At 42.7% G+C, this 27,698-nt stretch overlaps 1 protein-coding gene across 4 annotated transcripts in view; it reads right to left on the reverse strand.

Moving 5' to 3' along the window:
- Window positions 1–8,564: 8,564 nt before the first annotated feature.
- CHN1 (chimerin 1) overlaps window positions 8,565–27,698 on the reverse strand; it is a 207,905-nt gene continuing 188,771 nt past the window's right edge. For all 4 annotated transcript variants that reach the window (XM_045480260.1, XM_045480261.1, XM_045480262.1 and 1 more), the window contains 5 exons: window positions 21,985–22,158; window positions 21,147–21,224; window positions 18,133–18,270; window positions 10,745–10,850; window positions 8,565–9,364 (listed from right to left, as the gene is read on the reverse strand). In XM_045480260.1, coding sequence (XP_045336216.1) covers window positions 9,193–9,364; window positions 10,745–10,850; window positions 18,133–18,270; window positions 21,147–21,224; window positions 21,985–22,158 — 668 coding nt within the window. In that variant the 3' untranslated portion in view covers window positions 8,565–9,192. The remainder of the gene's footprint in view (window positions 9,365–10,744; window positions 10,851–18,132; window positions 18,271–21,146; window positions 21,225–21,984; window positions 22,159–27,698) is intronic.

Genomic DNA, 27,698 nt, shown 5'->3' on the forward strand with positions numbered 1-27,698 from the left:
TAGAGGTCTAGGAGCGTTACCTTTCTCCTTCCTGACAATCATTTCCACGTCCGTGTGTCTTACCATACGTGGTTAAAAACAAGTCCTGGGTACATTTTAACACACAGAAAATGAAGCTGGATTCATTTAGCACAACAGGGACGCATTAGAATCACGTGGGGAGCTGCCTTCCCTGGCCTCGCCCACAGAGCATTTGATTTAATTGGTTTGCAGTAGGGCCTCAGGTGAATCTACTGGACGGCCACCGCAGAGAAACACTGAGCCAGTGGTTCCCAAAGTGTGATCCCGGGACCAGCAGCAACGGCATCCCCTGGGAGCTTGTTGGAAATGCAAATTTGGGGGCTCTACCCCAGCTCTCTTAACTCAGAAACTGTAGGTGGGGCCTGTATCAAGTTCTCCAGGTGATTCCGAAAGATACTACAGTTTGAAAACCGTTGCACTGGGTAAAGTGAAGTAGGCTTGGAGAAGCTGGCCAGCAATGGGCTGAGGGCCCGGGCCCTCCGTTTATAGCTACACTGAATGCCAGCTCCTGGGGCTCATCGATAGTGTCTGTCCCTAGAATCTTGCTGTGTCCAGTAGATTTTAGTACGCTGTTTCTCCATTTTCATTTGTCTTGAGGTGTTTCTTGATTTTTCTTTTGACTTCTTCGTTGACCTGTTGGTTGTTCAGTAGCATGTTATTTAATCTCTACATATTTGTGGATTTTCTAGTTTTCTTATTGATTCCTAGTTTCATATCGTTGTGGTCAGAAAAGATGCTTGGTATGACTTAAGTCTTCTTAAGTTTATTAAGAGTTGTTTTGTGGCCTAATATATAATCTTGCCTGGAGAAGGTTCCATATGTGCTTGAGAAGAATGTGTATTCTGTTGCTTTTGGGTGGAATGTTTTATGTATCTGTTGAGTCCCTCTGGTTACGAGTCGTTTTGGACCAATATTTCCTTATTGATTTTTGGTCTGGATGATGTATCCATTGGTGAAAGTGGGGTATTAAGTCTCCTTCTATTATTGTTATTTCTCCCTTTAGCTTTGTTATTACTTGCTTTATACATTTAGGTGTTTCTGTGTTGGTGCATAAATATTTACGAATATTCTTGTGTCGGATTAACCCCTTTATCATTACGTAATGTCCTTCTTTGCCTCTTATCACAGTCTGCTTTAAAGTCTATTTTGTTTGATGTAAGTATAGCTACTCCAGCTTTCTTTGTGCTTCCATCTGCATAGAATATCTTTTTCCATCCCTTCATTTTCAGTCTGTGTGTGTCCTTACATCTGAGGGGAGCCTCTTAGAAGCAGCACATAGATGGGTCTTGTCTTTTTTATCCATTCAGCCACTCTGTGTCTTTCGATTGGAGCATTTAGTCCACTTAAATTTAATTATTGTTGTTATTTTTAAAATTTATTAATTTAGAGAGCACACATGCCCTTGGGTACAAGCAGGGGAGGGGCAGGGAGAAAGAGAGAGAATGAATCCCAAGTAAGTTCCGAGTTCCACACTGTCAGTGTGGGGCTCAAACTCAAGAACCTGAGATCATGACCTGAGCCTGAGCCGAAATCAAGATCAGTCATTTAACCGGGTCACCCAGGTGCCCCTAAAGTAATTACTGATAAGTATGTACTTATTGCCATTCTGTTAATTGTTTTCTGACTGTTTTGTAATTTCTGCCTTCCTTTCTTTTGCTCTCTTTATGATTTGATGACTTTCTTCGTAGCATGCTTTGATTCCTTAATCTTTATCTTTTGTGTATCTACGATAGGTTTTTGCTTTGTGGTTACCCGGAGGCTTACATAAAACAACTCATATTTATAACAGCCTATTTTAAGATGATAACTGCTTAAGTTTGAATGCATTCCAGAGCTCTACATTTTTACTCCCCCTTCCTCCACACTTTGGGACATCAAAAACAGTGTTCCTAGAATCTGGGGACAGAGAGCTGATGCGCTTGAACTTAACCTTCGTATGCCCAAATCATCTCCTTTCTCACAGTTTGCATACAGTTTTTAAAAAGAAACAATAAATTCTTCAATATTATGGATTTTCTGTGGTTAAAAAAATAAAAACTGTCAGGAAAATGTCCACTCCTAGGAAAAGGCATCCAAATGATCAGCTCAGGCCTTGATTTTTTTTTTTTTTTTTGGCATGGGCAATGTTTGGCTTGTGCCCAAGTTGTGCCTGTAAACATATCAAAGGAAACTCACTGGTCTAAGATGGACACAATGAAAACCAAAAGATTTTTATGCATTTAAAACATTCCCAGTTTACAACATTTTACCTCTAGAAGGTCTTTTTTTTTTTTTTTTTTTTTTTTTTACTGTTTTTATTTATTTTGCGAGAGCGAGGGAGCCTGAGTGGGGGGAGGGGCAGAGAGAGAGAGGGAGAGAGAACCCCGGCAGGCTCCGCCCTGTCAGCACAAAGCCCCATGCAGGACTCGAACACATGAACCATGAGATCATGACCTAAGCTGAAATCAAGAGTTGGCCGCGTCACCCAGGCACCCCACTGGAGGGACCTTTTTGCCAATTTCCTTCAGTGAGTCATTTTCATCGCTAAACATGACCTCCTCTGCTTTTTGTGTTACCACAGTGACATGGGCAGCTAAGTAGTTGTTTCAGAACCAGAAAACAGTTTCAGGATTTGTAGCTTTACTTGCTGTTACCTTCTCCAATAATAATTGTGACTGTATCTGGACAACAGTAAAACCCCCAACACTTCCCCGTGTTCATGAGAGCGCCACAAACTAGGTCAGCAACATGGCACTTCATATTTCTTGTGTTGTTGGGTGGAATAAACAAAACAAAGGAAAACAGTTATATTGTGAAATATATTACAACTGAAAAGATTATTAAAATCTCCTTTCAGTGGAGAAACAATGTGACTCATAAGTCAGGGTTTCCTTACACTATATCGTAATGAATGAATCATAACTTTTAGCTTAGCTTTTCCTTGATTTAAAACAATTTTTTTTTTTTTAGTCGGTTCCACACCCAACATGAGGTTTGAACTCGTGACCCTGAGACTGAGAGTCACATGCTTTACCAACTAAGCCAGGCAGGCGCCCCTGATTATGTGAAATATCAGCTGATGTGAGATCCTTGTGTGAGATACGGGACTAGTGAAATCATTTTACTTCAAAAAATTTTAAGCATTTGCTGAGAGGCTCTAATGACTTCAATAAGGTAGGAGAATGTGTTGAAACAAATGAAACCATAATAAAAGTATTAATATAATCTTTATTCATAAAATTGCTAGTTGGTCTCAAATAGGATTTGTTGTGTTATAACCTAATTCCCTGACTGTACAAACCAAGGAAAAACAACAATTTCAGTGTTTTTTCCTTCATTATTATTTGGTAAATATGAAGATTGTCGGTCTGTTTTAAATGGTTTTTTTTTGGAGGGGGAGTGCCTGGGTGGCTCAGTCAGTTAAGCGTCTGACTCTGGCTCAGGTCATGATCTCACCGTTCATGAGTTCGAGCCCCACATGGGGCTCTGTGCTGACGGCTCAGAGCCTGGAGCCTGCTTCGAAGTCTGTGTCTCCCTCTCTCTCTGCCCCTCCCCCACTCATACTCTGTCTCTATCTCTCTCAAAATTAAATAAACATTAAAAAAAATAAATGGTTTTTAAAAATTTTTTTAATGGTTACTTAATTTGGAGAGAGGCAGAGCATGAGCAGGGGAGGGGCAGAGAGAGAGGGAGACACAGAATCCGAAGCAGGCTCCAGGCTCTGAGCCATCAGCACAGAGCCCGACGCGGGGCTGGAACCCACAAACCACAGGATAATGACCTGAGCCGAAGTCGGACGCTTAACCGACTGAGCCACCCAGGCACTCCTGTCTGTCTTAGATAAATGGTGAGACTGAGCCGTCAGGTTGAGACCATCTCTTGTTCAGTCTGACCACGAACTGTGCACAAAACTGGCCAAAGTACATGCACCTGGCTGCAAAGGACTGCTCACACCGCCGCCTAGAAGCAAGTGATGCAGGGAGTGAGGGGCTAGGGACCACGGCAGAGGACAGGATGGGCTCCTTTGTGCTCTGTCGTCCTGTTCCACGTCACGCACCTGCCCACAGGGAGGCAGCTGAGACCTTATGCTCTTGATGCTTCCAAAAAACTCACACTGGGTATGTGTGAGGTCATTTTCGTATTTCCTTTTCCTATTTGTCAAATGAATGTTTACAGTCAACATGAAAGTATCCATGGGATTGTAAGAGTGTGGCTTGTGAACTCACGCCCCGCCAAGGCAAATACATCCATGCTGTCTTGTTTTAGCTTTCTGCTGACAGCTAGTGCTGAGGCCCATAGGAAATAAGATACTCAGTGAGAAAAAGGATACGATCCCAGTTTGACTAGGCCCAACAGACCCATTAAGTTCCTTGATGGTTCCTCGAGAACGGGCACTGATCTTGTTCCCAGGCCTAGCACAGTGCCTGTCCCCGGAGCAGGCAGGAGATGGGATGGGATGAGGAGTTGCAGACGCAGGGCTGGGCTGCACTTGGAGAGAGGGTGCAAGTAAAAACCAGATCTCTAAAAATTAGAGAAGCTGATGGATCCCTGACAATGCTGTTGTCGTCTTAGCTTTCTCCTGCATTCCAACACAGGGCATGCCTATCGAGGGCCAGAACTGCTCAGTGGTTCAGCGGGACTGTGATGTGTGATAACTAAGATTACTGTTACTTCAGCTCATGACAGGAAACGCATCTACTTAACACACACAAATGGGAATGCCACACAGGTGTAGGTAAATCAAGTTATAAAGATGTTGAGTTTTACAAGAAGTTAGTCCAATGGGTGAAACACACAGTTGGGAGAAGAGTTTTGGGTATCCTGCTTTTCCAATGTGCATTAAAAAATAAAAGCTTTTTGCTTTTTTTTTTTTTTTTCAACGTTTTATTTATTTTTGGGACAGAGAGAGACAGAGCATGAACAGGGGAGGGGCAGAGAGAGGGGGAGACACAGAATCGGAAACAGGTTCCAGGCTCTGAGCCATCAGCCCAGAGCCTGACGCGGGGCTCGAACTCCCGGACCGCGAGATCGTGACCTGGCTGAAGTCGGACGCTTAACCGACTGCACCACCCAGGCGCCCCAGCTTTTTGCTTTTTAAATCAAATTAATTTATTTTGAGAGAGACAGAGAAAGTGAGCAGTGGAGGGGTGGAGAGAGAGGGGGAGAGAGAATCCCAAGCCGACTCTGTGCTGTCAGCACGGAGCCTGATGTGGGGCTCAAACCCATGAAATGTGAGATGACGACCTGATCCAAAACCAAGAGTCAGACGCTTAACCCACTGAGCCAGCCAGGTGCCCCCACCCCCCCCCCCTTTTTTTTTAATTTTAGAATTCGAGCAGGGGAGAGGGACAGAAGGGTAGAGAGAGAATCTCAAGCAGGCTCCATCACTTAGCACAGAGCCCGACGCGGGGCTCGATCAGACCACCCTGGGATCATGACCTGAGCCGAAATTAAGAGAGATGCTCAACCAACTGAGCCACCCAGGCACCCTCTTTCTGTGCTTTAAATGGAGTTATCAATAATACCTCATCAGCTTTGGGGCTGTAAACTCTAAAATATTTTGTTGAAAACGAATAGTGTTGGGACCCTGAACCTAATTTATTCAGAGGTGTTCTATTTGAGCTCATCGAGTAACCAGAAACATTTTGATAAACATCCGTTCTTCCACTTAGAAACATTTTAAATATCAGTTCCGTGAAGAATGACTTCCTCTGGCCAGCTGGTATAACTAACTGGCATTAAAAACTAACAGAAAATGTAGAGAAGGGAAATTGATTTCTCAATAATTTCTTTAAAACTATATATAGAAAATTGAGAAGAAATGGATCTTACAGGGCAGAGTACGGAGCTGCCAAATCTGTGGGTGATCAGAGAGGTTTATTGGTTCCTCCTTCACTCCAGGGGTGGAAATAAATAGTAACTTTGCATCATAAAAGGTCATGATAAGAAATCTCCCATTAGTCACAGAGAGATGTGTATAACAGATTCTGGTAATCATGGAGTCTGAGCTCCTCCTAAACCAGTGAGGAATTGTCTCTTTATTTCAAGGAGTGTCACCCAGCAGTCCAGGAATGCTCACAGATGATGTAGCTGCCATTTGAATCTGCGTGTCCCGAGGGGATGAACCACACATCCGTGTCTTCAGAAACCTACTGTGCTTGTTCACAGAGCTGGTAAACGATGACCTTGTCCGAAGACTCGGTGGTTTATCCAAACACCTGCTTAATACTTGCTCTGATGGGGTGTTGCTTGTGCTCCCGGTAGACCTTGGATTCTAACACGTGCCTGTCAGTTACCCTGGCGCATGCCCGTCCCCTGCACCCACACACTGAAGGTCTGCCCTTCAGCCGCATGGAGAATATGCTGCTTTTGGTCTAAAATTGAAATGGGATTGATTCATCGGGTGCCTTAGAACCTCACAGTGCTATTCACACTTAACCCTGAACGCCCACGCAGTCATGTTGGGAGAAGGCTGCAGGGTTACCGCAGCACCTCAGAGCTCACTTCTACACTTACAAAGGGTGGAGGTGAGTTACACAGCATAATATATATAGATCCTTCTGTGGCCTTCTAACACTCGTTTGAGACCTCTTGAAGGCATGCTCAGTGTTAAGTATTTCTGCTACCTGGCTCTCCCTGGGTAACCCGGAGGAATATTTTGTTTTAATAAATCAGAATAAACAAATTTTCTCTCAGAAAGAAAACAACGCGCTTCCTTGAAAGTCAACCGTATCTGTTCCTTTGAGGAAAAGCACAGGGTGACTATATCCCGATAGAGCGTATTTCTTTACAGCTGAACGGCTCCTTTAAGAGGGCTTTGTCCAAAGTGAACATGAGCCACGGACACATAGCCGTTCAGTAGCCTTACCCAATCCAGGGACAGATTTTCGTGATCAGATTTCTCTGACAAATGTACTTCGTGAGTCAAGGGCACCAACTTAAGTGTATAGTGCCTTTTAGGGGCCTCCATTTTAAGAAAGCTTCTATGTTACACAAATCTCTGTACTGTCGTACGTATCTGATGTTCAGTGTGATATTTTCCCTGTGGTTGAGAAGGCAGCTGTGAGGGGCTAACTCTATTTAAAAAAAAATTTTTTTTAATGTTTGTTGATTTCTGAAACAGAGCATGAGTTGGGGAGGGGCAGAGAGAGAGAGGGAGACCCAGAATCTGAAGCAGGCTCCAGGCTGTCAGCACAGAGCCCGAGGTGGGGCTCGAACTCACAGACCATGGGATCATGGGATCATGAGCTGAGCCGAAGTCGGTCGCTCAACCAACGGAGCCACCCAGGCGCCCCCATGAGGGACTAACTCTTGAACAACCACACTTTTCTGAACATATACATTAAAGCAAACTACCAACTTCCTACTATAGTCCAGGGGCACAAATATGGAAAAACTCATCTCTGTCAGTTACCATTTTCTTTGAGATAGTCTTAAAAGTATCAAGGATTGAAGTGGCAAAACCAAAAATGTATCTTACATTTTTTACTACTTTTTATTATAACTTTTAAATCTTTATTTTGAGAGAGAGAGAGAGAGAGCGCACGCCCAAGCAGGATCTGCACGGCCACTGCAGAGCCTATGTGGGGCTTGAACTCACGAACTGTGAGATCATGACCTGAGCTGAAATTAAGAGTCAGATGCTCAACCAATTGAGCCTGCCTTTTTTTTTTTTTTTTTTTTGCCTAAAAAATGGCGCTCCCCCGTCAACCCCCCGCCTTTTTTTTTTTTTTTTTTCTTTTCTACACATTTTAAAGCAGGACAGAACAGACAAGGAAACAGCCTGGAGGGAGGGTCATTAGTTCAAAGGCAGGCGGGTGGCTAGGCACAGTATCAGACCCCATCCAGGTTTCCTGGCATCTAGATGTACACAGACCACCCGTGGCCAAGCGTCTGGCTGCTGACTCCTCTCAGGAAGCCTGGTCAGCTCAACTGCGTGCTAACGGCATTTCTGACAAACCAAACGTTTAGGAAGTCACTCTTTTCAGTCTTCTTTCCTGCTTCTGATGGCTCTGGAAGGAATGGCTGTCTGCCCTCCCCCCGTCCCCACAAACAAGTGAGAAAATATTCTAGCTTTCTGCCGAAGTATGCGAGAAGAAAAATCCAATGAATGGGTATTTTAATTCTAAGCAGTTTTTAAGTTTATTTTTATTTATTTTGAGAGAGAGATAGAGAGCAAGTGGGGGAGGGACAGAGAGAGGGGAGGAGACAGAATCCCAAGCAGGCTCTGCCCCATCAGTGCAAAGCCTGACCTGGGGCTGGAACTTACGAACCGTGAGATCATGACCTGAGCCGAAGTTAAGAGTCGGACAGTTAATCGACTGAGTCACCAAGGCACTCCTTAATTCTAAGCAGTTTTAAGTTATTATTTTAGGAACTCAACACAAAACCTTACTCAGTATTAAATAAATGGCCAAATACGTTTTCCCAAATATTCTCAACCATGGGGAAAAAGCAAACTATCACTAGTTTTTTATTTCTAAAAGCCAAATTTAATAAATTAATAAATGCATGCCAGGTAACACAAAATTGCAACTGAAACCCAATAATAACAGAATATGCTCTGCATTGTACTTTTTTTTTTTTATTGGTGGATAATTTACTAAAGTAACAAATCTGAAAACACATTTTGCTTTTGCTGGAAAGAAAGGACTATGTCAGAGAAGAACAAAGAGAAACCACAAATAAAGCATCGGCGGAAAGGAGGCTTATGTTATAGTCTATGGCAATGTAGCAGTCAGAGGTGCTGTTTCATCCATTTGTGTGCATGTTTATAGAAGCGTCAGTAAACCAATGACACAGAACCCAAAAGCGAAGTCACGACAGATTTACTCTGCGAAACATGCTGAATTACAACCACAGACTACCCGGGACGAAGAGGCGGGTGCAGGCTTGTTGTCTCCTTTGTATGGGGTTCCCTTGCCAAAGAGGGGGCTAATCATGCAATAGCTTGAGTTTCTCTTAACATGATAAACACCCGGGATTACTAGAACTGGAGAGCGTGTGTTCACTGTTTTACAAGGACAGCTGAGCGGTGCTACTAAAACAACGGAAAGTTCCTTCATTTTAAGCTGGCTATCTGCCATAACGTCTAACCGAGAAATAAGTCAGCTATAAGAGCCAATTAAATTACTATAAAACATTCCTTCATCTGTAAAACATTTCTTTTTTTCCCCCCCCGCAAACTAAAATTTAAAATAAAATGTCTTCGTTTTTGATAAGCAGCTCCACCACCAGTCTCTGGTATCGTATATCGTTCAACGCGGCCATCGCGTCTAGTTCTGGAGATCTCATAAGGGTCGGGCCGAAAACAATGCCGAGGTTCTCTGCATTCATAAGATTCTCCTTTTCGTGGAGGGTCACTCTGAAAAATACAAGCAAAGGCGCGTGCCTTCACGTAAGCCACGGCGTTCCGCGCTGTGCTCGAGCGCTACGACAAAACCCAGGTCCACTTATCAACTCGTCCGCTAGCTCCTCTCTCTGTACTTCTCAACTTCCAAGTACGGACTTTCCTCAAAGCCGGTTATATTAATAAGTTAAACTTCCGGTGATGACCGAAGCTCAAGTCTGAGTTCGTGTGTCAGGCTGTGTGGGGTCAGTTCTATCTGCAGATTCTATTGCAACGGCTGGCCGCAAGGGCTGTGTTGGCGAGTAGTGGAGAAGGGGCTGGGTTGTCTTGATTATTCTATCAGCCCTCCTTCCACACTGGCTGCCTAGTCTGCTGAATTTGTGTAAGTTGAACAGTTTATTGAGTATCTGGGGAGAGTGGTGGCCACGGTATGAAGAGATGGCCGAGGGCATAGTATAAAGATGATCTGGTGGGCGAGAATTAGCATTCGCCTTCTCTTTACTGCTGCAGCAAAGGCACAGACTATAATTTGGGAGCTATTCCTTTGCCTTAGCGTGAAGGCCTTAATTGCATCCATATATGAAGCAAACTTCAATTTGCAAGTGAAGTTGTAAGCATATTAAAAGTTTTAGCTCATGGTGCTTTCAAAGAGGGAAAACATGTAAATGTTAAAAGCACCATCAGTTACATATTCATTTCTGAGTAACTCATGCTGAGAGGCATACAAAATAGACGTCAAGTTCTTTTTTTGTTTCTAATTAGTTTTATATTTTGAAACTCCAAAACCACTAAAACTTGGTCATATAATTTAAAACCGTTGGCTTCAACTGGTAGAGATGGGAGAGCGACAGAGCAGGGAAATGAAGTTCTATCACCATCAATGTATTTAAAACATTAAACCAGACGTAACCAAAATATTTTATTTTCTATTCCTCCCTTTACCCCTTATTGTACTCCATCATTTTTTTTATAGCAGTTTTCAGTGTTGGAGACCTGGATGCAATAGTCTAAAATCCTGTCACCAAGAGCGAAGTGCCTATTTTAGAGCAAGAAGGAAAGTGAGCCTTCTGGCGAGTTGCTTTGCTCTTTATTATGCTAATGCTAATGTCCTTACAGCTACAACCTTTTCTCTTTCCACACAAAAATCACTGCCTGTCCTTGGCAGAACACTAGTATTTCTAACCTATTTGCAAACCTACACGGGAACTGCAAATCCGTTTACGTCAGAATCAAGTCTGCATTCAGCGCTGTAGCGCAGAACATTTTTAGCATTCCTTCCCAACCTGTGCATTTCTTTATTCATGCAACAATTTGTCCTTTCTTTCACCTTTGGTTTCGCTTGATTCTTAACATTTGGATACAGTGCAAGTATAAGCTTCAAAGTCTGTAACTTGCCTCTTTAGATGCGCCATGAGGTACCGCAGGGTTTCGCAGTGAGCGGGCGGCAGGAGCTTCAGTGCCTCGTGAAGGGTTTCTAATTGCTCATCGGGATCCATAATTTCTAAAATAGCAAGTTGAATACCAAGGAGAAGAACTTTAACGGACAACTGGTATAAATGGTTCACTGAATTCTATTCTTGTGGTGATCTTCTAAAACTGGTAAGAAAGGCTTTCTCACAGATCCTTGCCCACAGCTTTGGAAAATATTTTTAAGGTTCACGTCTTGGATTTCCAAAAGGCTTAGTACCATTGTGGCAACACTATTTACTGGGACTTTTGGGGGCAGCACCCACTCGATTGTCTTAAGAGTCTGGTAACCGTGGAATTTGGACACTGGATAGATAGGATGTGACTATAAGGAACTCAGACACAGCGACACACAGATTAAAAACTCAGACATTTTGGGGCGCCCAGGTGGCTCAGTCGGTGGAGCGTCTGCCTCTGGCTCAGGGCATGATCTTGTGGTTCGTGAGTTTGAGCCCCGCATCGGGCTCTGTGATAACAGCTCGGAGCCTGGAGCCTGCTTTGGATTCCGTGTCTCCCTCTCTCTCTGCCCCTCCCCTGCTTGCACGCTGTCTCTGTCTCTCAAAAATGAATAGATGTTTAAAAAAAAAAGAACTTAGACATTCAAATGAAGTCATCTTACAGCATTACAGACGTTTTAATGGATGCTAATTTACTCAAAATATTTTGAAAAACCCTGTTCAGCAACAGTACATAAGCTATGCCACCCCATTGCCCCTTGCGGCCTTTGCCAAAGTCTTAATTGATATTCTGTTTTCTTTTTAAATGAGAAATGTATCATCCAGTATTTATTTCCTTGGTTTTAATTTACTTTTCTATAAAAAAGTCAAATCTACCCTCAGAGCACAAAAATATTCTACTTCGGACATTCAGGAGAATGAAATGCAGAATTTGAAGGCAATTCCAAATGTTTGGAGTGACAACAGGGTCCCTGAAGTAAATGTGGCTCTTCCAAAGGTGTAAACTTTAAAGGGAACAATCTTCATTTGGGCATTTTAGTTCCGCTGTGTTGGTCAAAAAACCAGCACACTCCTTTTGAGGTCGCAGATTGCGTTGAGTTCATCATTTCCATAATCAGAAACAACAGACATGTTTGTAATTCTGAGCTCTCAAAAAGAGCACCCTAGCACATTCCTGCTTCTCAAATGTCAGGAAGACAGGGTGCCCTTAAGTGCTGGGTTGCAGGGCAACCGGAAGGGGACCCCAAACTGTTGCGTCTTAATCAGGATAGCAGCCTTGAAATTCTGGAAGGCCGCATCTGACCACCAGTATCATTCAAGACACAAAACTAGGATTTCCAGTTTTCTAACTCAAAAGACAAATCCAACTCAATGGCAATGCACTGGAGTCAGGTTAAAACTTGTATGGGGCACCTGGGCGGTGCATTTGGTTGAGTGTCCAACTTTGGCCCAGGTCGTGATCTCACGGTTTGTGGGTTTGAGCCCTGCGGTGGGCTCCACACTCCTGGTGTGGAGCCTGCTTGGGATTGTCCCTCTCTGCCCCTCACCTACTCACACGCATGCGTGCGCTGCCTCTCTCTTTCTCTCCCTCCCTCTCCCTCTCTCAAAAGTAAATAAACATTAAAAAGAGTGATATAAAATGAATGTGAAAAGTTCCTAGCATTGGTAGCACAGATCGATAAGCTTCAGAACATGAAGAGTGACTGAAGCTTTTTAACTCAAAGAAACTTCGGCCATTTTAGAATTTCTGCCCCAAGCTTATCCAGGGTTCCTGATTCTTTTCTCAGTAATAAACAATGTATTATTTGCCATGATAATTGATGCATGGTCTTTGAAACTTTGGATCTTTAAAGAGCAATACTGTTTAAAGAGCAACTGATAACAGCAATACTGTATCAGATACTGAAATTCAATCATTTAATTTCTAGAATTAAAATTCCATTTACTATCAAAAACTATTAGTATTTACTTACAGTTTTTTTTTTCTTTTTATCATAGGACTAATTAATTTGAAACTATACTGTTCTGGAAGTTGAAAAAAGACTAACATAGTTTCCTTTTAATTTTCGTAATTAATCCTTGTAGGGAGAATCTTGAGACGGCATGAAATTAAGGACTGTGTTGGTGGGCTAGCAACAAACAAGACTCCCCATTCGTGGAGAGCTTACTTTCTCTCTCGGAGCGTGGCTGACAGTAAACAATGAACATGTATCTTCTGGTTTATACTAGATTAGAACAAAGCCAGTGCTGTGGGGAAAAAAACAGAGTAAGGAGCACTGCAGGTGCTGGGGGATGTGATTTTATTTTATTTAAAAAAAATTTTTTTTTTAATGTTTATTTTTTTTGAGACAGAGAGAGACAGAGCATGAACGGGGGAGGGGCAGAGAGAGAGGGAGACACAGAATCGGAAGCAGGCTCCAGGCTCTGAGCCATCAGCCCAGAGCCTGACGCGGGGCTCGAACTCACGGACCGCGAGATCGTGACCTGAGCTGAAGTCGGCCGCTTAACCGACTGAGCCACCCAGGCGCCCCTGGGGGATGTGATTTTAAATGGGGTGGTCATGACAGACCTCATGAGAAAGATGGTCTTGAGTGAAGACTCTCAGGGCGTGGGGGAATGACCACACGGAGATCTAGGGGAAGGGGTGCCAGGCAGAGATGCAGCCGTGCAAGGGTCCGCAGGGGCGAGAATGCTTGCGATGTCTGAGTAAAGTGAGAAGCCAACCGTGGCTGTAGTGGAGTGAGCCAGAGGGCGATGGAAGGGAGTGAGGGCAGAGAGGTAACGGGGCACCGCATTGTGTCAGGTGCTGCAGGCTATTCCAGGGACGCAGCATTTACTGGCAGAAACGGGAAGGTTCTGAATGAGGCAGAGACGTGACCTGACAGTGCTCACAGTAGCTCTCCTCTGTCTGCCACGTGGGAAACAGACGATGGAAAGGCAAGAGTAAAAACAGACCATTCTGGTAACTATTACAAAAACCCAGGTGATGAATGACTCTAGCTTAGACCAGTGGTGGCAGCGAAGGTAATGAGAAGTTGCTGGAATCTGGGTCTATTTTAACGGTAGAGTCCATAGGATTTCCTGATGAGGGAGGTGTGAGAAGGAAAAGAATCAAGAATGAGCCAAGCTTTGGGCTTAGGCAACTGGGAAGATGGCACCTCCATTAAGATTATGGATGGGAGGGGTTTTGTGGCAAAGGTCAAGGGCTCTACCTGAGGTGTCTTTCAGACATCTACGTGATCATCCTGACTGTGGATTAAGCCGCTGCTCAGGGAGAGGTCCACACTGGAGATATAAATCTGGGGACGTATGACAAACTGCATTTGAATATACTGACATCAAATCGACACAGGCTCTTCCCTGGAGTTCGTTTCTTTTTTTTTCTACTTAAAAGAGTATTACTCATAATTTTTTCAGAGAACACAAATCTTCTGCCCTACGAAGACCACAGCATAATTTAAGAGAGAGACAGACAAAATGGAACGTATTTAGAGACGAACAGCATCAGCTGTTTCAAATATGTGAAAGGCTTCCATGTGGAAGAGGGTCACATCAGGACCATCGGCAGCGGGAGTCGAGGGCCGGCTGATTTCTGTTGTGCACAAGGAGGCCTTTACGACGGTTACATCTGTCCACTGGCGGCTGCCTACCGAGAGAGGCAGTGATCTTGCAGTTACTGGGTATTTCAAAAAAAGAGTGTGTCGTAGAAGGAAATCTAGTTAACGTGACCCTTTAGAATATCTAAAAAGTCTAAGATTCCATGGTTCTCAATATAAAATCACGTTTACCCATTTAACAAGAGTTTATTGAGCACCTGTGATGTAAATGAAAGGACTGTCACAGGTGCTACAGGAAAATAAAGCGACAGAACTCTCCCTTGTAATGGGGTTAGTCTAATGGGGCAGACAAGACATGAATACAGCCTTCCATCATGAAGCAAAGAGTCTGTGACAAAGGTCCAGGCAAAGTGTGACGGGAACACAGAAGAGAAAGTTGGCCTGGGGGCTGAGCGGAACCGAGAAGAGGAAGAAATGGCCTCTGAGGAGGGTTTGGAAATGTGGATGTGGTGAGGGCAGGAACTAATAAGCACCTGAACCTGTGTCGACATTTAGTTAAAAGCTCTTTTAAGGTACGTTACTGCCAGTTCCTCGTAGAGACGTTCAAGTGCAAGAAGAAGAAGACTCAGCCAAGCGTAAGGGGTGAATCAGAGGCAGAGCAGAGGGGAACACTCGGCGAGTTCTCATCCCAGACCTCCCTTCAGGACACTTGAAGTTGCTTGGGACAAAGAGCCCTGGGTTTTATGGCCGAGTTCATCTGACTCACTGAAGACTGCATGCTGACTGAGTCATCTTTTCTGAGATCTTCTGGGAACAGAGCTCAGAGAGTTCTCGGCCAGAGAAAGATTTCCACACGGAGTCCTACCAGGAGTTGGGTCCTGGCAGTGCTGTTTTCCTCGGGGTCAGGAGGTGTCCATGCATATGCTGGCTTACCGTGCAGCCTGGGAGAGGCACCTTCTACGTACACCTTGTACTGTCTGTAGGGCAGCGATCCCTTCACTGGTGGGAAGAGGCAGTGAGGAAAAAGGGCTAGGCGGTCCCAGACTTCCACGTAGTTCAAGGGGGAGTTGCCAGGATATTATGAAGATCTTTAAGCCCTTAAATGAGAGGCCCCAGCCTCTACCACCATTGTGTCCTTTGTTCATTTCCTGTAGCCACGCACCTCCAGCTTCCGGGGTGCAGGTTGTGTGAGGGAGGCTGAAAGAGTGGAGCTCAGACAGCTTTTGCGGGAGAAAGCTTTAATATGCACTCTGAGTTTCTGTTGGCAAGAGATGCTAATAAGTGCCGGGGAATCCTGAGACCTATGGAACAGGCCCCAGGTTTTCTAAGGGACCCAGTGATAAAAAGACTCAAGAGCAGGTGCACCGGGAAGGGTCAGCGAACACCGTGCATCATTTGGGAGGGGTTCCTGCCCTCCTGCCTTCCCTCTCTGGGCAGGTCTTCTGTTCCTGTTCCACCAGTGGAGCCAGGCAGTGGGCTGCATGCAGAGAGCAAGGGCTGTGGCGTCAGACAGATGTAGCTTTGAATGCTAGTGCCGCCTCCGCTAGTGACAAGACCTTGGACGATTCACTTATACCCTATAACATCTCCTTTCTGTTTTGTTTTTGTTTTTTTTTTTTGAAGTTTATCTATTTTGAGAGAGAGCAAAAGAGACCGCACATGTGAGTGGGGGATGGGCAGAGAAGAGAGAATCCCAAGCAGGCTCTATGCTATCAGCGAGGAGCCCTATACAGGGCTTGAACTCGTGAACAGGGAGATCGTGACCTGAGCCACAATCAAGGGCCGGATGCTTAACCGACGGAGCCACCCAGGTGCCCCACGACATCTCCTTTCTAAAATGACATCGTGGTGGGGCACCCGGCTGGCTCTGTGTAGAGCATGCGACTCTTGATCTTAGGGTCACGAATGAGTTGGAACCCCACTGGGTGTAGAGATAAAAATTAAAATAAAATATCGTGGCTATAAAGTGTGCACCGTGATTCCTGGCACCCGGTATATGTTCTATAAATCTTAGTTTCTCTCATCTCCCTTATCTACCTATGAAGATAAGAGAATGGCTGTATCTCTGTGCCTAAAGAATGGAACAGACTCTACTGCTGGAAGGGACATGGACAAGGGCACAATGTTCCATAAACAATCAGATCAACAGCAAACACGCACAATAAACATTTATATCGTGTAGGAGTATTATGCCACGGTTTTGGTGTCATGGAAGTCACGCATCAAAATAGGTGACCCTGTAAGAAGGAATTTCTACCTTGATTTAGGAAAGTTTCTACCTTGCGCTTTGAAGAGCTCTCTAAAGTACAACGGGGGGGTTGCTGATGTCCGACGGGGGCTGTTTCGGACACAGACCTCAGAACGCTAACAAATGTTTTGGAAGAATAATAGAGGCAACTGACATGGGTGTGGGGAAAGAAGGTGAAATAATTTGGGAGTCTGGAGGGCAAAAGGCCTCGAAACCCAGTAAGGAAGGCTTGGATGTTTCTTCTAGGTAGATAAAGCGGCTGTGTAGAGTTCACAATGCGGGTCTCAGTTACCGCTTTGTCCTCTGCTAATGGGGTGCCTTGGGCTTGGGCACAGAAACCAAGTTTTAATTTTACTCCAAAGCGACACGGGGACAGGAATTCTGTCCGCTTGAGCCCCCACTGTCCTGAGGATCAGAGCAAACTGGGGACCGAGCAGCCCTCGGTGATGCAAGTGTGTGTCAAGTGCTTTCGACGGGAGGGCCAATCAGACTTCTCTCTCTCGGGAGGAAGCGTCTGCCCCACGAAACAAGAACCCGTAAGCTCCCTCAGACGGTTTCCGTGATCAGCACCGAATACATCCCCAAATGAGAAGAGCTAAATTCCTACGGAGAGGATCTAGTCTTTCAGGCTCCTAACATGGAAATTTGTAAAAATCAGTGTAACTCTCATGGCTGTTCCCCGCAAGAAATCAGGTCTCCATGGAGCCAACCACAAAAATTCTCAACAAAAGCACTGAAGGGGAAAGTAAAAATTAGAACAAAGCAAGTCTGTACTTCACGAAATTTCAAAGTCAAAAAGTAAATCAGCGTTCTAAGAAAGTGATGTTATTATTTAAAGATCAAGACAACATATGGTTTTTAAGAGAGAAGAAAAAGGACAGAAATAGCCTATCTTTTCTTAAAAAATGGCAATGCCAACACTTAAAATCTGTTAAAAATTCCTTTCTTTAAAAAAAGGAAGTGTGAATTACAGGTATGATTTTTGCACCATAAATTTGGCAAATGAACCTTTGCTTTTTCTCATTTGCATCCCAACTAGAACTTAAAAAATCACTTCTTGATCTAAAACAGTGCTCCTTAAAGTATGATCTACGGACCGGTGCCAGTTTACAAACTGTTTGTTAATGGTCTGTCAGAGGATATGTATAGACATTGAAAGTAAGAATTTAGAAACTTTTATGAGATCTGACAGAGTAACTTTTAGGCTGAGCTGAATCTAATAACAAAATAGTTTGGTCCTGTTCTTCAATTTTATTTTCCTAGTTATTCATTTTTATTCTGCAGAAGCATTGGTGCATATCTAAGGGGCACTGGCATAAGCCTTACTTTGGTAAATGAGGGTTAGCACATTACAAAGAAGCTCCTGATGGCAGAAGTCATAAATAACCTACATTGGAGAGGAGTTCGAGATTTCTGTGAGTATATTAACCGAGGGGAGAGGCGAGGGGGAAATACATAATATGCATTCAAGAAACTCAGCAGGAAAAGCAGGAGAAGTGATTACCATGAGGAGGGAGTCTGTCAGGTTATTGGAATGCGTGCCTTCATACTTACTCGCGGACTCTATAAACTTGGGGTAGGCGTCGTATGTGATGAGCGGAATTGGCAGATCCCTGAAGTACAGTTTCAGCGCACCAGTGATGATGTTGATATCTTCATACATGTTCACAGAAATATCCGCTTTCTCGCCGTCTTTGAAGGATGTTAAAAAGAAAAATACGAGTAACTATCTGGACGCACAGCACTGTTTTAATAACACGTTTTGTGTTATGGTCTTTCGAGATCATCAATGCGTCGGTTTTTTTAATATCAAATTCAGTGTGCCGATATATACAAGTGATCAATTTTCTGTGAAAAGCCAAATCTGTTTTTCTGAATTTTCTTTTCTGAAGTTACTTAGCTTTCCAGGTCTAATTAAAAGGCGGGGGGGGGGGGGGAGTAGGAGAGGGCTGAGATCAACAGCAGTATTCGTAAATTCCACTGAGTACTTGAGACCTCCTAGGGAAGTAATGTAGGATTGCTTTCTCTTTCTTTTTAAAATAAACCTAGGGAATGTGAAAAATAACAACAGAGGCACTCCTAATTTACAAAAGGCCACCTTTGACTCACCCCAGGCTCCTGACACATGACGTCTGGATGTTGTCTGAGCCCTACGTGTAGGCACACAGTGAGAAAGAAGTATGGGAGTAAAACGAAACAAAACTTGAGAGTCTTGAAATAACAAGAGAAGAAGTTATAACACAGAGGAGTATTTTAGGGTTGCTGGGCCTTAAGACTTCTTTTACTCTCCTGCATTTAGTAACTGGTTAAAATATCTGAACGTTCATCTACTGAAGATTTAATTAGTGCCGACTCTGAGCTACATCTTATACTAGGCTTCTTTTATTCCATTTGGCTTATGAACGAACGCTATCCATTAAAAAGCAGCCTCTCCCCTACACAGATATTAGGATGGCTAAAATGACAACTGGTGACAAATGCTGGAGACGATGCAGGGGCCACAGGAACTCGACGTTGTTGCTGGTGGGAATGCAAAATGGGACGGCCACCTGGGAGGAAAGGCAGTGTCTTACATGTAATCCAGCCATCACACTCCTAGGTATTTATCCAGAGGAGATGGAAACTACTTGCGTCCACACAAATACGTGCACACAAATATTTAAGCCACTTTCATTCATGATTGCTAAAAACTTGGAAGTAATCAAGATATCCTTCAATAGGTGAATAAACTGTGATATGCCCAGACAAAGGAATATTATTGAGCAACAACAAGAAATGAGCTATCAAGCCAGGAAAAGGCATGGGAGAACTTTAGATGCAGATTGCTAAGTAAAGGAAATCAGCCAAAAAAGGCTACATATCTTATGATTCCAACTCTGACATTCTGGAAAAGGCAAAACTATGGAGTCTGTAAAAAGAACAGCGGTTGTCAGGGGTTCAGCGGGAGAAAGGGAGAACAGGTAAAGCACAGACGATTCTTAGGGTAGTGAAAGTGATACCTCATAGTGTGACACCATAAGGGTGGCTATATGACATCATGCATTTGCCAAAACCCACAAAACTGTACAACATGAAGACTGAACTTTAAACTACTGACTTTAGTTAATGTATCAGTGTTGGTTCATCAATTGTAACAAATGTACCATATTAATGCAAGATGTTAATAGGGGAAACTATGGGGGGGAGGGGAACGAGAGGAGAGGTTATATGGGAAATCTCTGCACTTACTGTGAAATTTTGTAACCTAGAACTAATGTTAACCTAAAACCGGAACCCTAAAACTACTTTAGCAAAGTGTATTTTTCTTTAAAGAAGCCTCTTTTAAATGGGAAATACCAAGGCCTATCAGACATTCACACTCTAGTGTGAATTAGATCACCAGTATCTGTTTTTCACACTTGTGTTGAGATCACATACAATGGCAGTACAAATTGGGGTAGAATGCATTCTGGGAGGAAAAAGCAATTAGATCGCTCCACTGGGGGATCTTGGGGAAGTGTACAGGTGCGTAAAGACCTGGGGAAAGGGAGAGGAGAACATGAAGGTAGAAGAATTATAAAGACAAGTTATCATCTCTATCAAAACTTTTACTCAGGAAAAAAGAAAGAATGCTGGTATTCTCTCCTGCCACATGGTTCCTATTTCCACTATCTATTATTTTTTTATGAAAATCCAAATTTCAGATGTCCTGTCTCATTATAGGGTACATGTCCAATTTTGGGTTTGGAAAATAAAGTCACCAATCTTATAGTTCAGCTACATGATGTGTTAAACTGAATTTGGAGGTTGATCTGAGAACCTTCTACCATTCAACTAATTTTTTCTATAGTAAGATAGTGTATTCATTGTATATTAGTCCACTCTCCTTTCAGTTCCTGCTCTCTAAGTCCTAGCACTTTTCAGGGACTTGACAAGGACAGGCCTCAGGACCTTTGCACAGACTCTTCTGTTGCCAGGGTCTTTACATATCCTGTTTCTTTGACTATTCAACCATTATACGGCCAACTTCTGTCCTTCTCTGGAAAGCCTCTTCTGATCTCCAGCATCCCCCCAACCCCACAGACTAGGTTAAGTTCCATAGTTATTAATACTTTCCTTTATGGCATTTATTAAAATAAAATCAATAATGATTCTGTGGTGGGGGAATCTAAGTCATTAGACTGGGTCTCCACTCCATCAAATATGGTGATGAAATGCATTGGACGACAGGCAGTTAGGTGGGCCAACTCCAAACTGGGAAATCTGAGATCTGCAATCACTTAGATTCCCCCAACCACCCTGCCCTATTTTCTCCATGGTATCCGGTAAATTTAATTGCTCTGTATATATTTTGAGGAACATGGACCAGCCCTGGATGCTGAGATACTGGTAATATAGTTAAATTTTATGTTTCTTTCTCACCTTGAAGTGTAACAGTTTAATATAGTAATAAAGTAAAATTACACGCTTTTTATTTGGTATAATAACCAATGACTTAGACAAATAATGAACAGAATAACATAAGGAACTGTGCCTCCTTGGCAGAGAGCATTGTTGTCCTAAGTTAACGGACATGCTAAAGAACGTACCTCTGTCAAAAGCCATCTTGACATCTTCAATTAAGTCACTGAATCCTGATACTCGATACAGACCTTCAGAATTAAGACCTGTAAAAACAGGGCAAGAGAGCTAATTAGTTTCTTTGGAAATTATGTCTTTCCTTCTTCAAGTTTTAACTTCGTCCCATACTTCAGGCTAGGCAAGTAATGTTTCAGAAAGAACGATTAAATGTACTTGTCTAGAAACCTCTTCACATTTTCTCCTAAAATAAAACCATTTCACTCACAGACTTTAAACTCTGGCTTACTGTTGCCTGAATATCTGTAATCTGGCTCATCGCTGTGTCTAATTAGATCAAATACGTTGAGTCTTCAGGGAAATCATTCATCACCTCAATTATACCATAAATTCTTTTACATAACAGAAGACTAAGATAAACCATATTAATAGGCCTGTACCAGTCTTTCCCAAATGGGAAAGAATAATTAGGGTGCAGTTCTGTTTTTTGGTTTGGGACGGTTTTAACAGAGCATTTACACCTTTGCTTCTTGGACCTAAGAAAAATGTAAAAAGTGAAAAATGAATTGGTATCTACATGTCAACTTTTATAGACAAGAAGCATCATCATTCATAAAAAAAAATATTTAAGCATATTTCCTAGAACTAGCTCAATGTACCTTAAAATCAAGCTGGCGAATTATTTAACTTAATTCATTTCAGACTTTCAGATCATTTGACGTCTGAAATCCTCTCCCTCTAAACTTACTGAAGAAGACAACTGGGTTATGCCATGAGGTACCCAGAAGGGCATCAGAACTTGCATTCGTGGTGAATTATGAGTGCTGAACCACACGGCCAACGCCTCACCTCTGGATTCAATTTCCCTGATGCACATGTCCACCACCATTGGCCGCTTGGTGATATGGGCTTTCACGAGTGTGGTAAGGTCACAACTGTATACCTTCTTGACATGTTTCAAGTCTGGCTTACAGTCGTTTGGGACCATCTTGGAACACTGCTTATGAACATTCAAACCACAATCTAAATAAAGAATATAGAAAGGAAAAATTCATCAATGTTTTCAGACTTTTGAGCATTCTGGAGTGTTTATTTTAGCAAAAGACACTCCCACCATCCAGCTTGAATTAGGCTTTGAAGGGGACTAGCTTCCAACAGTTTCTGAAGAGTGGAAAAACATTCTTCCCATCTTTTCTCTTGGAAAATTTTGGTTTTAAGTCAGAAGACGAGAATTCTAGCTCGTGCTTCATCATTTATTTGCTGTGTGATCCCAGGAGAGAACCCATTCAGACAAAGTGAAATTAACATTTATTTATTTTTGAGACAGAGAGAGAACACAAATGGGGGGAGGGTCAGAGAGAGAGGCAGACACAGAATCGGAAGCAGGCTCCAGGCTCCGAGCTGTCAGCACGGAGCCCGACGCGGGGCTCGAACTCGTGAACCACCAGATCATGACCTGAGCCGAAGTCGGACACTTAACCGACTGAGCCACCCAGGTGCCCCCAGACAGAGTGAAATTAGTAAGTGTCTAGATATCTACAAAATGCAGGCGACTAAAAGTTATCCGTTTCTTTAAACTTACACAAAATTATATTTAATGTGGGATACAGAATTCCATTTTAATATATTTGATATGAAGAGAAATCAGACCTCCAAAAGTAAGAGCATCCCAGGGCCCTCTTAAAATTGTGCTACTCATATTCGTATCTGTTCATAACCCTGTAAACAATAAATTTAGTGGCTAGAAATAGCCACAGTTATTGTTTTATTATTAGCACCAGCTCACTGATGCCAAGCACTATTCCAAGTGCTTTACATTGTTTCCATCGAGTTCACAAAACTCTACGAAATAGGGATCGTCATTCTTCTCATTGTATAAATGTGATGAAACCAAGCACAGAGGTGTTATGTAATTTACCTACGGCCGTGCATTTGGCATGCAGCGGAGCTGAGATTTAAGCCTACGAAGGATTCAGGGTCCACGGGTTTAGCACCCATACCATGTTGCCTCTATTGAAGTTTGTCCTCTGCTTTGTAATTTTACTGGGTTATAGCGTCGAAGATGCCAGAACTCAAACATCTTCTAGTGAATGTTTTGAGACCTTTGATTGTCAACAAGAAGAGCGCAGTGGAATTTGAGAAGGGACAGAGGAATACAAATATCTTGCCAAATTAGAACGAAGAGGGGTAAATCACACTTGAGTAATTAACTAAAAGAAATGCCATCTTTAAGTTTTTAAAAACATAACTCATTGATGTTTTTCATAAGAACTTGATGCTGACCTCTTATAAATCTGATGCAATTATATTCAGGTCTTTTAATGACACCAATTTGAAAATCTTAGAGTGACGTGACTGCTGCCTGCAGTCACCGGGTGAGCTTAGTTTTGCTTGCTCTCTTGGCAGAGAGGGGAGCACCGCATTTACCTCGCAAAACTGTTAATGGGCCAATGCATTCAAGATGCTCTGCATGGTATAAACCATGAGACAAACGTTGGTGACTCTCATCATCATAATGACTCGGTAAAGCTGCAACCTTGTTATGTAATGGCAGGAACAATAAAAAGAGAGGTAAGGAACGTTAGCTGAAAAGTCATGCCCCGAATCGTTCTTTCGTTAACTATGCAGACACTGCCAAAGTGCAATGAGAACTCGAGGCCGGTGGTGACGCTGAGTCACTAAGGGAGTGCATCTCCACCTCCTATGTGCAACAGCAGGCTAGGTGCAGAAGGAAACTAAGTTTCTGCACAACTGTGTGTAAGGGAGCAGAACTAGAGGTGGCATGGCCAGTGCCAACAGGTGCGTGAACATGATCATCACTAAAGAATAACAGCTGCTTCTCTGAATACAGAAAGGCTGCCAGAGCAAAGAGTTTGATCTGTATTATCTGAGGAAATGACCGAACAACATTCTGCAATAGTTAGACAATGTCCAAATGACTGCACGACCCCAAACCCCAATTCCTCTTTATATCTGTTAGCCCCAGATAAGATTTCTGACTCAATCATAAGGCAAATCAATGGCAAAATGGCCACTGAAAAGACTTTCTTTCCCCTGAATGCTGTAATGTTTTATATAACCTCTAAAACTTAGAATTAGATCTATGATCTACTAGCTATGTGATTTCAAGTGAGTTACCTTTCCTGTGTGTCAGTTATGTAAAATAGGAATAATATTTATTATTAGCTCTATTATCCATTATTAGGTTCACGTAAGGCTCTCATATTAGTATATGTACTTTCTGACATGGAGTAGATTAGAAGTGTTTACCAGGACTATGTTGTCGTTGTCATTATTTAGAAGAACGGAAGTTTTTGAGAGGTCCTTCCTACCTAGCGCCCCAGGGTTTGCTACACGGTATTGTCACGATCAGCTTAAGGTCAGAAGCTAAGTTGAATTCTGGGCCGGTTCTGTTTGTCACATGTGAATGCCAGGTCCTGAAAAGGACCTGGGTGACTGGAGTTATAGCTGCTTCCTCATCTATACTGTTCGAATACATTTCATTACATAAAAATGTCTCCAAAGAAGTACTGAATTTTTCTCTGCTTTTACCAAATTTGAGGAGTTTTCAGCCACTAATTTTTTCCAGTATGTTTTCAGTCTCTCTTTACCCTCTTCTGGGACTTCAACAACACAAACATTAAATCTTTTGCTATTTGGCTACAGGTCTCTGGGGTTCAGTTCCCTTTTTAAAGTCTATTTTCTTTCTCTTGTTTGCGTTGGATAATTTCTATTGATCTATCTTCAGGTTCACCAATTCTTTCCTCTGTCTCTGGTATTGAGCCCATCTGGTGAGTTTACTGGTAATAAGGTTTTCAGTTCTAAAATTTCCATTTACAGTAGTTACTTTTTTATCTTTATTTTCTATTTCCTATTTATCACTTGTTTCAAGAGTGTTTATAATTGCTTGTTGGAGCATTATTATGATAGCTAATTTCCTTGTCTAATAAATCCAACATCTATGTCATCTCAATATTGGTACATCTGCTGTCTTTTCTCATCCAAGTTGCGATTTGCCTGGTTCTTGGTATAAAGTGTAATTTTGAACTGAATCCTGGATATTTCGAGTCCTCCAGGACTCTGGTTCCTTCCATTGTAGCTGATAGTTAACCTCTTTAGATTTAGAATGCAAGTCCTGGCTCATTTTTGTAGGCCAGGGTTCAAATATCAAACTAGTTTACAAAGCCTCTGTGATGCGACTGCAATGCTATTTTGCCTACCCTACTTGTACGTCACCCTAATGGCAGGACTTTACCCCACATTCTGGGGAGGGAGAGGGCAACCTCCTAGTTATTGCGGGGTGGAGACGGAAGCCAGGGTGTGCCCAGAAACCTGGTTGAGAAGGAATGCCGTAGGCATGGGAGACAGGAGCTCTGATCATGGTCTCAGCTGCCTCATTACTGCAGGTCAGGATGAAGACAGGGCTCTACCCACAGGCTTGGGCTGACAGGGTGCTGCTCTTACTACAGGGTGGGGATGAAAGTCCAGGTCCTACTCACAGGCTGAGCCAGGAGGGGTACCTTCTCTTCCTGCAAGGTGGTGCTGAAACACAGGGCTCCACTCACAGACTGCCAGGAGAGAGGTGTACCCTGTTATTGTGGGGGCGGGGGTGAAAACAGGGTTCTGCCCATAGGCAACGGCTGCAGCAGCAGCGCTGTGGCTTTTTCATGACGTTCACCTCGAGAAGGGCAGGAATGGCTACACGACGTCTGCCCTGGCTGGCCGACCCTTTTCCCAGGGCTTTGGCTAGGAAAAGCAGGCTTTACTTGGGATTATTTTGTGTCTGTGCTTGTTGGCATTTATGGGTTGTGAGCTTCTCTAGATACATGGGAGGTTAAAGAAAAACAAAGACCACCAGGAAACTTGCTGCTGGGTTCCTTGAGTTGGCCTGCCTGCTTTTCTCCACTTCCAGAGTCTTCTGATAGTTGAAGTGTATGTATTGCGTACAGGGTCTTTTGTAATTATTGCGAGGAATAAAACAAAACATATTTGTTCATCTTGTCCAGAAGCAAGTTCTGGAAGAACTCCTACATAGTATTTTAAATGTATAAAAGTCAGCAAAGCTTCATAATTTAATATTCATGTTGATGTGCCTCATACTCTAAGTGTACAAAGAAGTGACAGATCCAGTTGGAAAGGGCTGTTGGTAACAACCTATCCCAATGTCTTTACTGGACAGACAAAGGCAACAAAGGTCCAAGAGGCTAAATGACTTGTTCAGATTACTCAGCCAGAAAGTGGTAGAACTGAGATGCAACCTTGGCTTCCCGATTCCCAGCCCGCGCTGCTCCCACTGACTGGTGCATGCCCCTTTCCACCAGCAGTATATCATGGGTTCTGAGAGACGGTTTCAGCACTGAAGATGAATTTGCTATTTTCAATCTCTTATTCAATAATGTTTATTTTATCCATTGCTTGTTGTATATACTTTTTAAAAGACATTGTTGTATTTTACTGTTATATATGTAGATATATGTACATATATGGCAAGGACTTTTTAAATATCAGTGTACTTTTATTTAAGTTTTTATTTAAATTCTAGTTACCTAACATACAAGGTGACATAGTTTCAGGTATACTGTATAGGGATTCAGAGCCTGGAGCCTGCTTCAGATTCTGTGTCTCCCTCTCTCTCTCTGCCCCATCCCCATTCATGCTCTGTCTCTGTCTTAAAAATAAACAAAACATTAAAAAAAATTTTTTTTTAAAGCAGAGATAAAACCTACCCACTATACTTTGTTTTTGTCATATTCTCCCCCTATGTATACACTCTACATGGAAAACCATTAGAAAGCAAAACAGTAAAATTCTGATGCAGCTATACAACATCAAAACATGAATGGAACTAGTGGTCTGATATTAACACCAACTTTTTTCCTTTGAATATCTGGAGCTTTCTACCACTTTTAAACATCAGGTTCCTAAGATGATTTGTGACTCATTGGAAAGTGCATCAAGTGATGACTGAGCTCAGATTTAGGAATTCAGGAAGAGGGAAATGTTTTGTAAATTGATATTCTTTCTTCCATTTGAATAAGATTAAACTATGGGACAACATATTCTGCCCAATTTTAGAAATAAATTTCAAAGGCCACATTTTTGGCAGGATTGGTTATGAAGTCCGTCAGATGACCAAAGGACAGGGCAAAGTCATGCAAATAAAGCCTCTTTATACCCTTAAGTAAGTCGTGGTGCAATATACCAGCTCTGAGCTTGCTCTGAAAATCCCTGCTGCAGGCACTGGCAGTATGTCAGTATTTCAGTTTGCCATTAAGACTTTATTTGGTTATCATACTTATTTATTAAAGTCATATAACTCCTATATAGTTCCATTTCTCCCAAGGAAGCTCCACACTATAAACAACAACAACAAAAGTCCATAAAAGATCGTTTCATTTGTCGCATCTCTTGGTTGAGTAGGTAATTTTTATGCTACAATTAAACCACATTTCCCCCTCCCAGTCCTTCCAGTTAATAAGCATACACTAAACCATATGAAAGAAAAAAAGAAAAGATTCAAATCACATTTTATAAATGCTCTATAAATTACTTAGACTACTAAC

This window comes from Leopardus geoffroyi, chromosome C1, assembly GCF_018350155.1.
Source record: "Leopardus geoffroyi isolate Oge1 chromosome C1, O.geoffroyi_Oge1_pat1.0, whole genome shotgun sequence".
NCBI lineage: Eukaryota > Metazoa > Chordata > Mammalia > Carnivora > Felidae > Leopardus > Leopardus geoffroyi.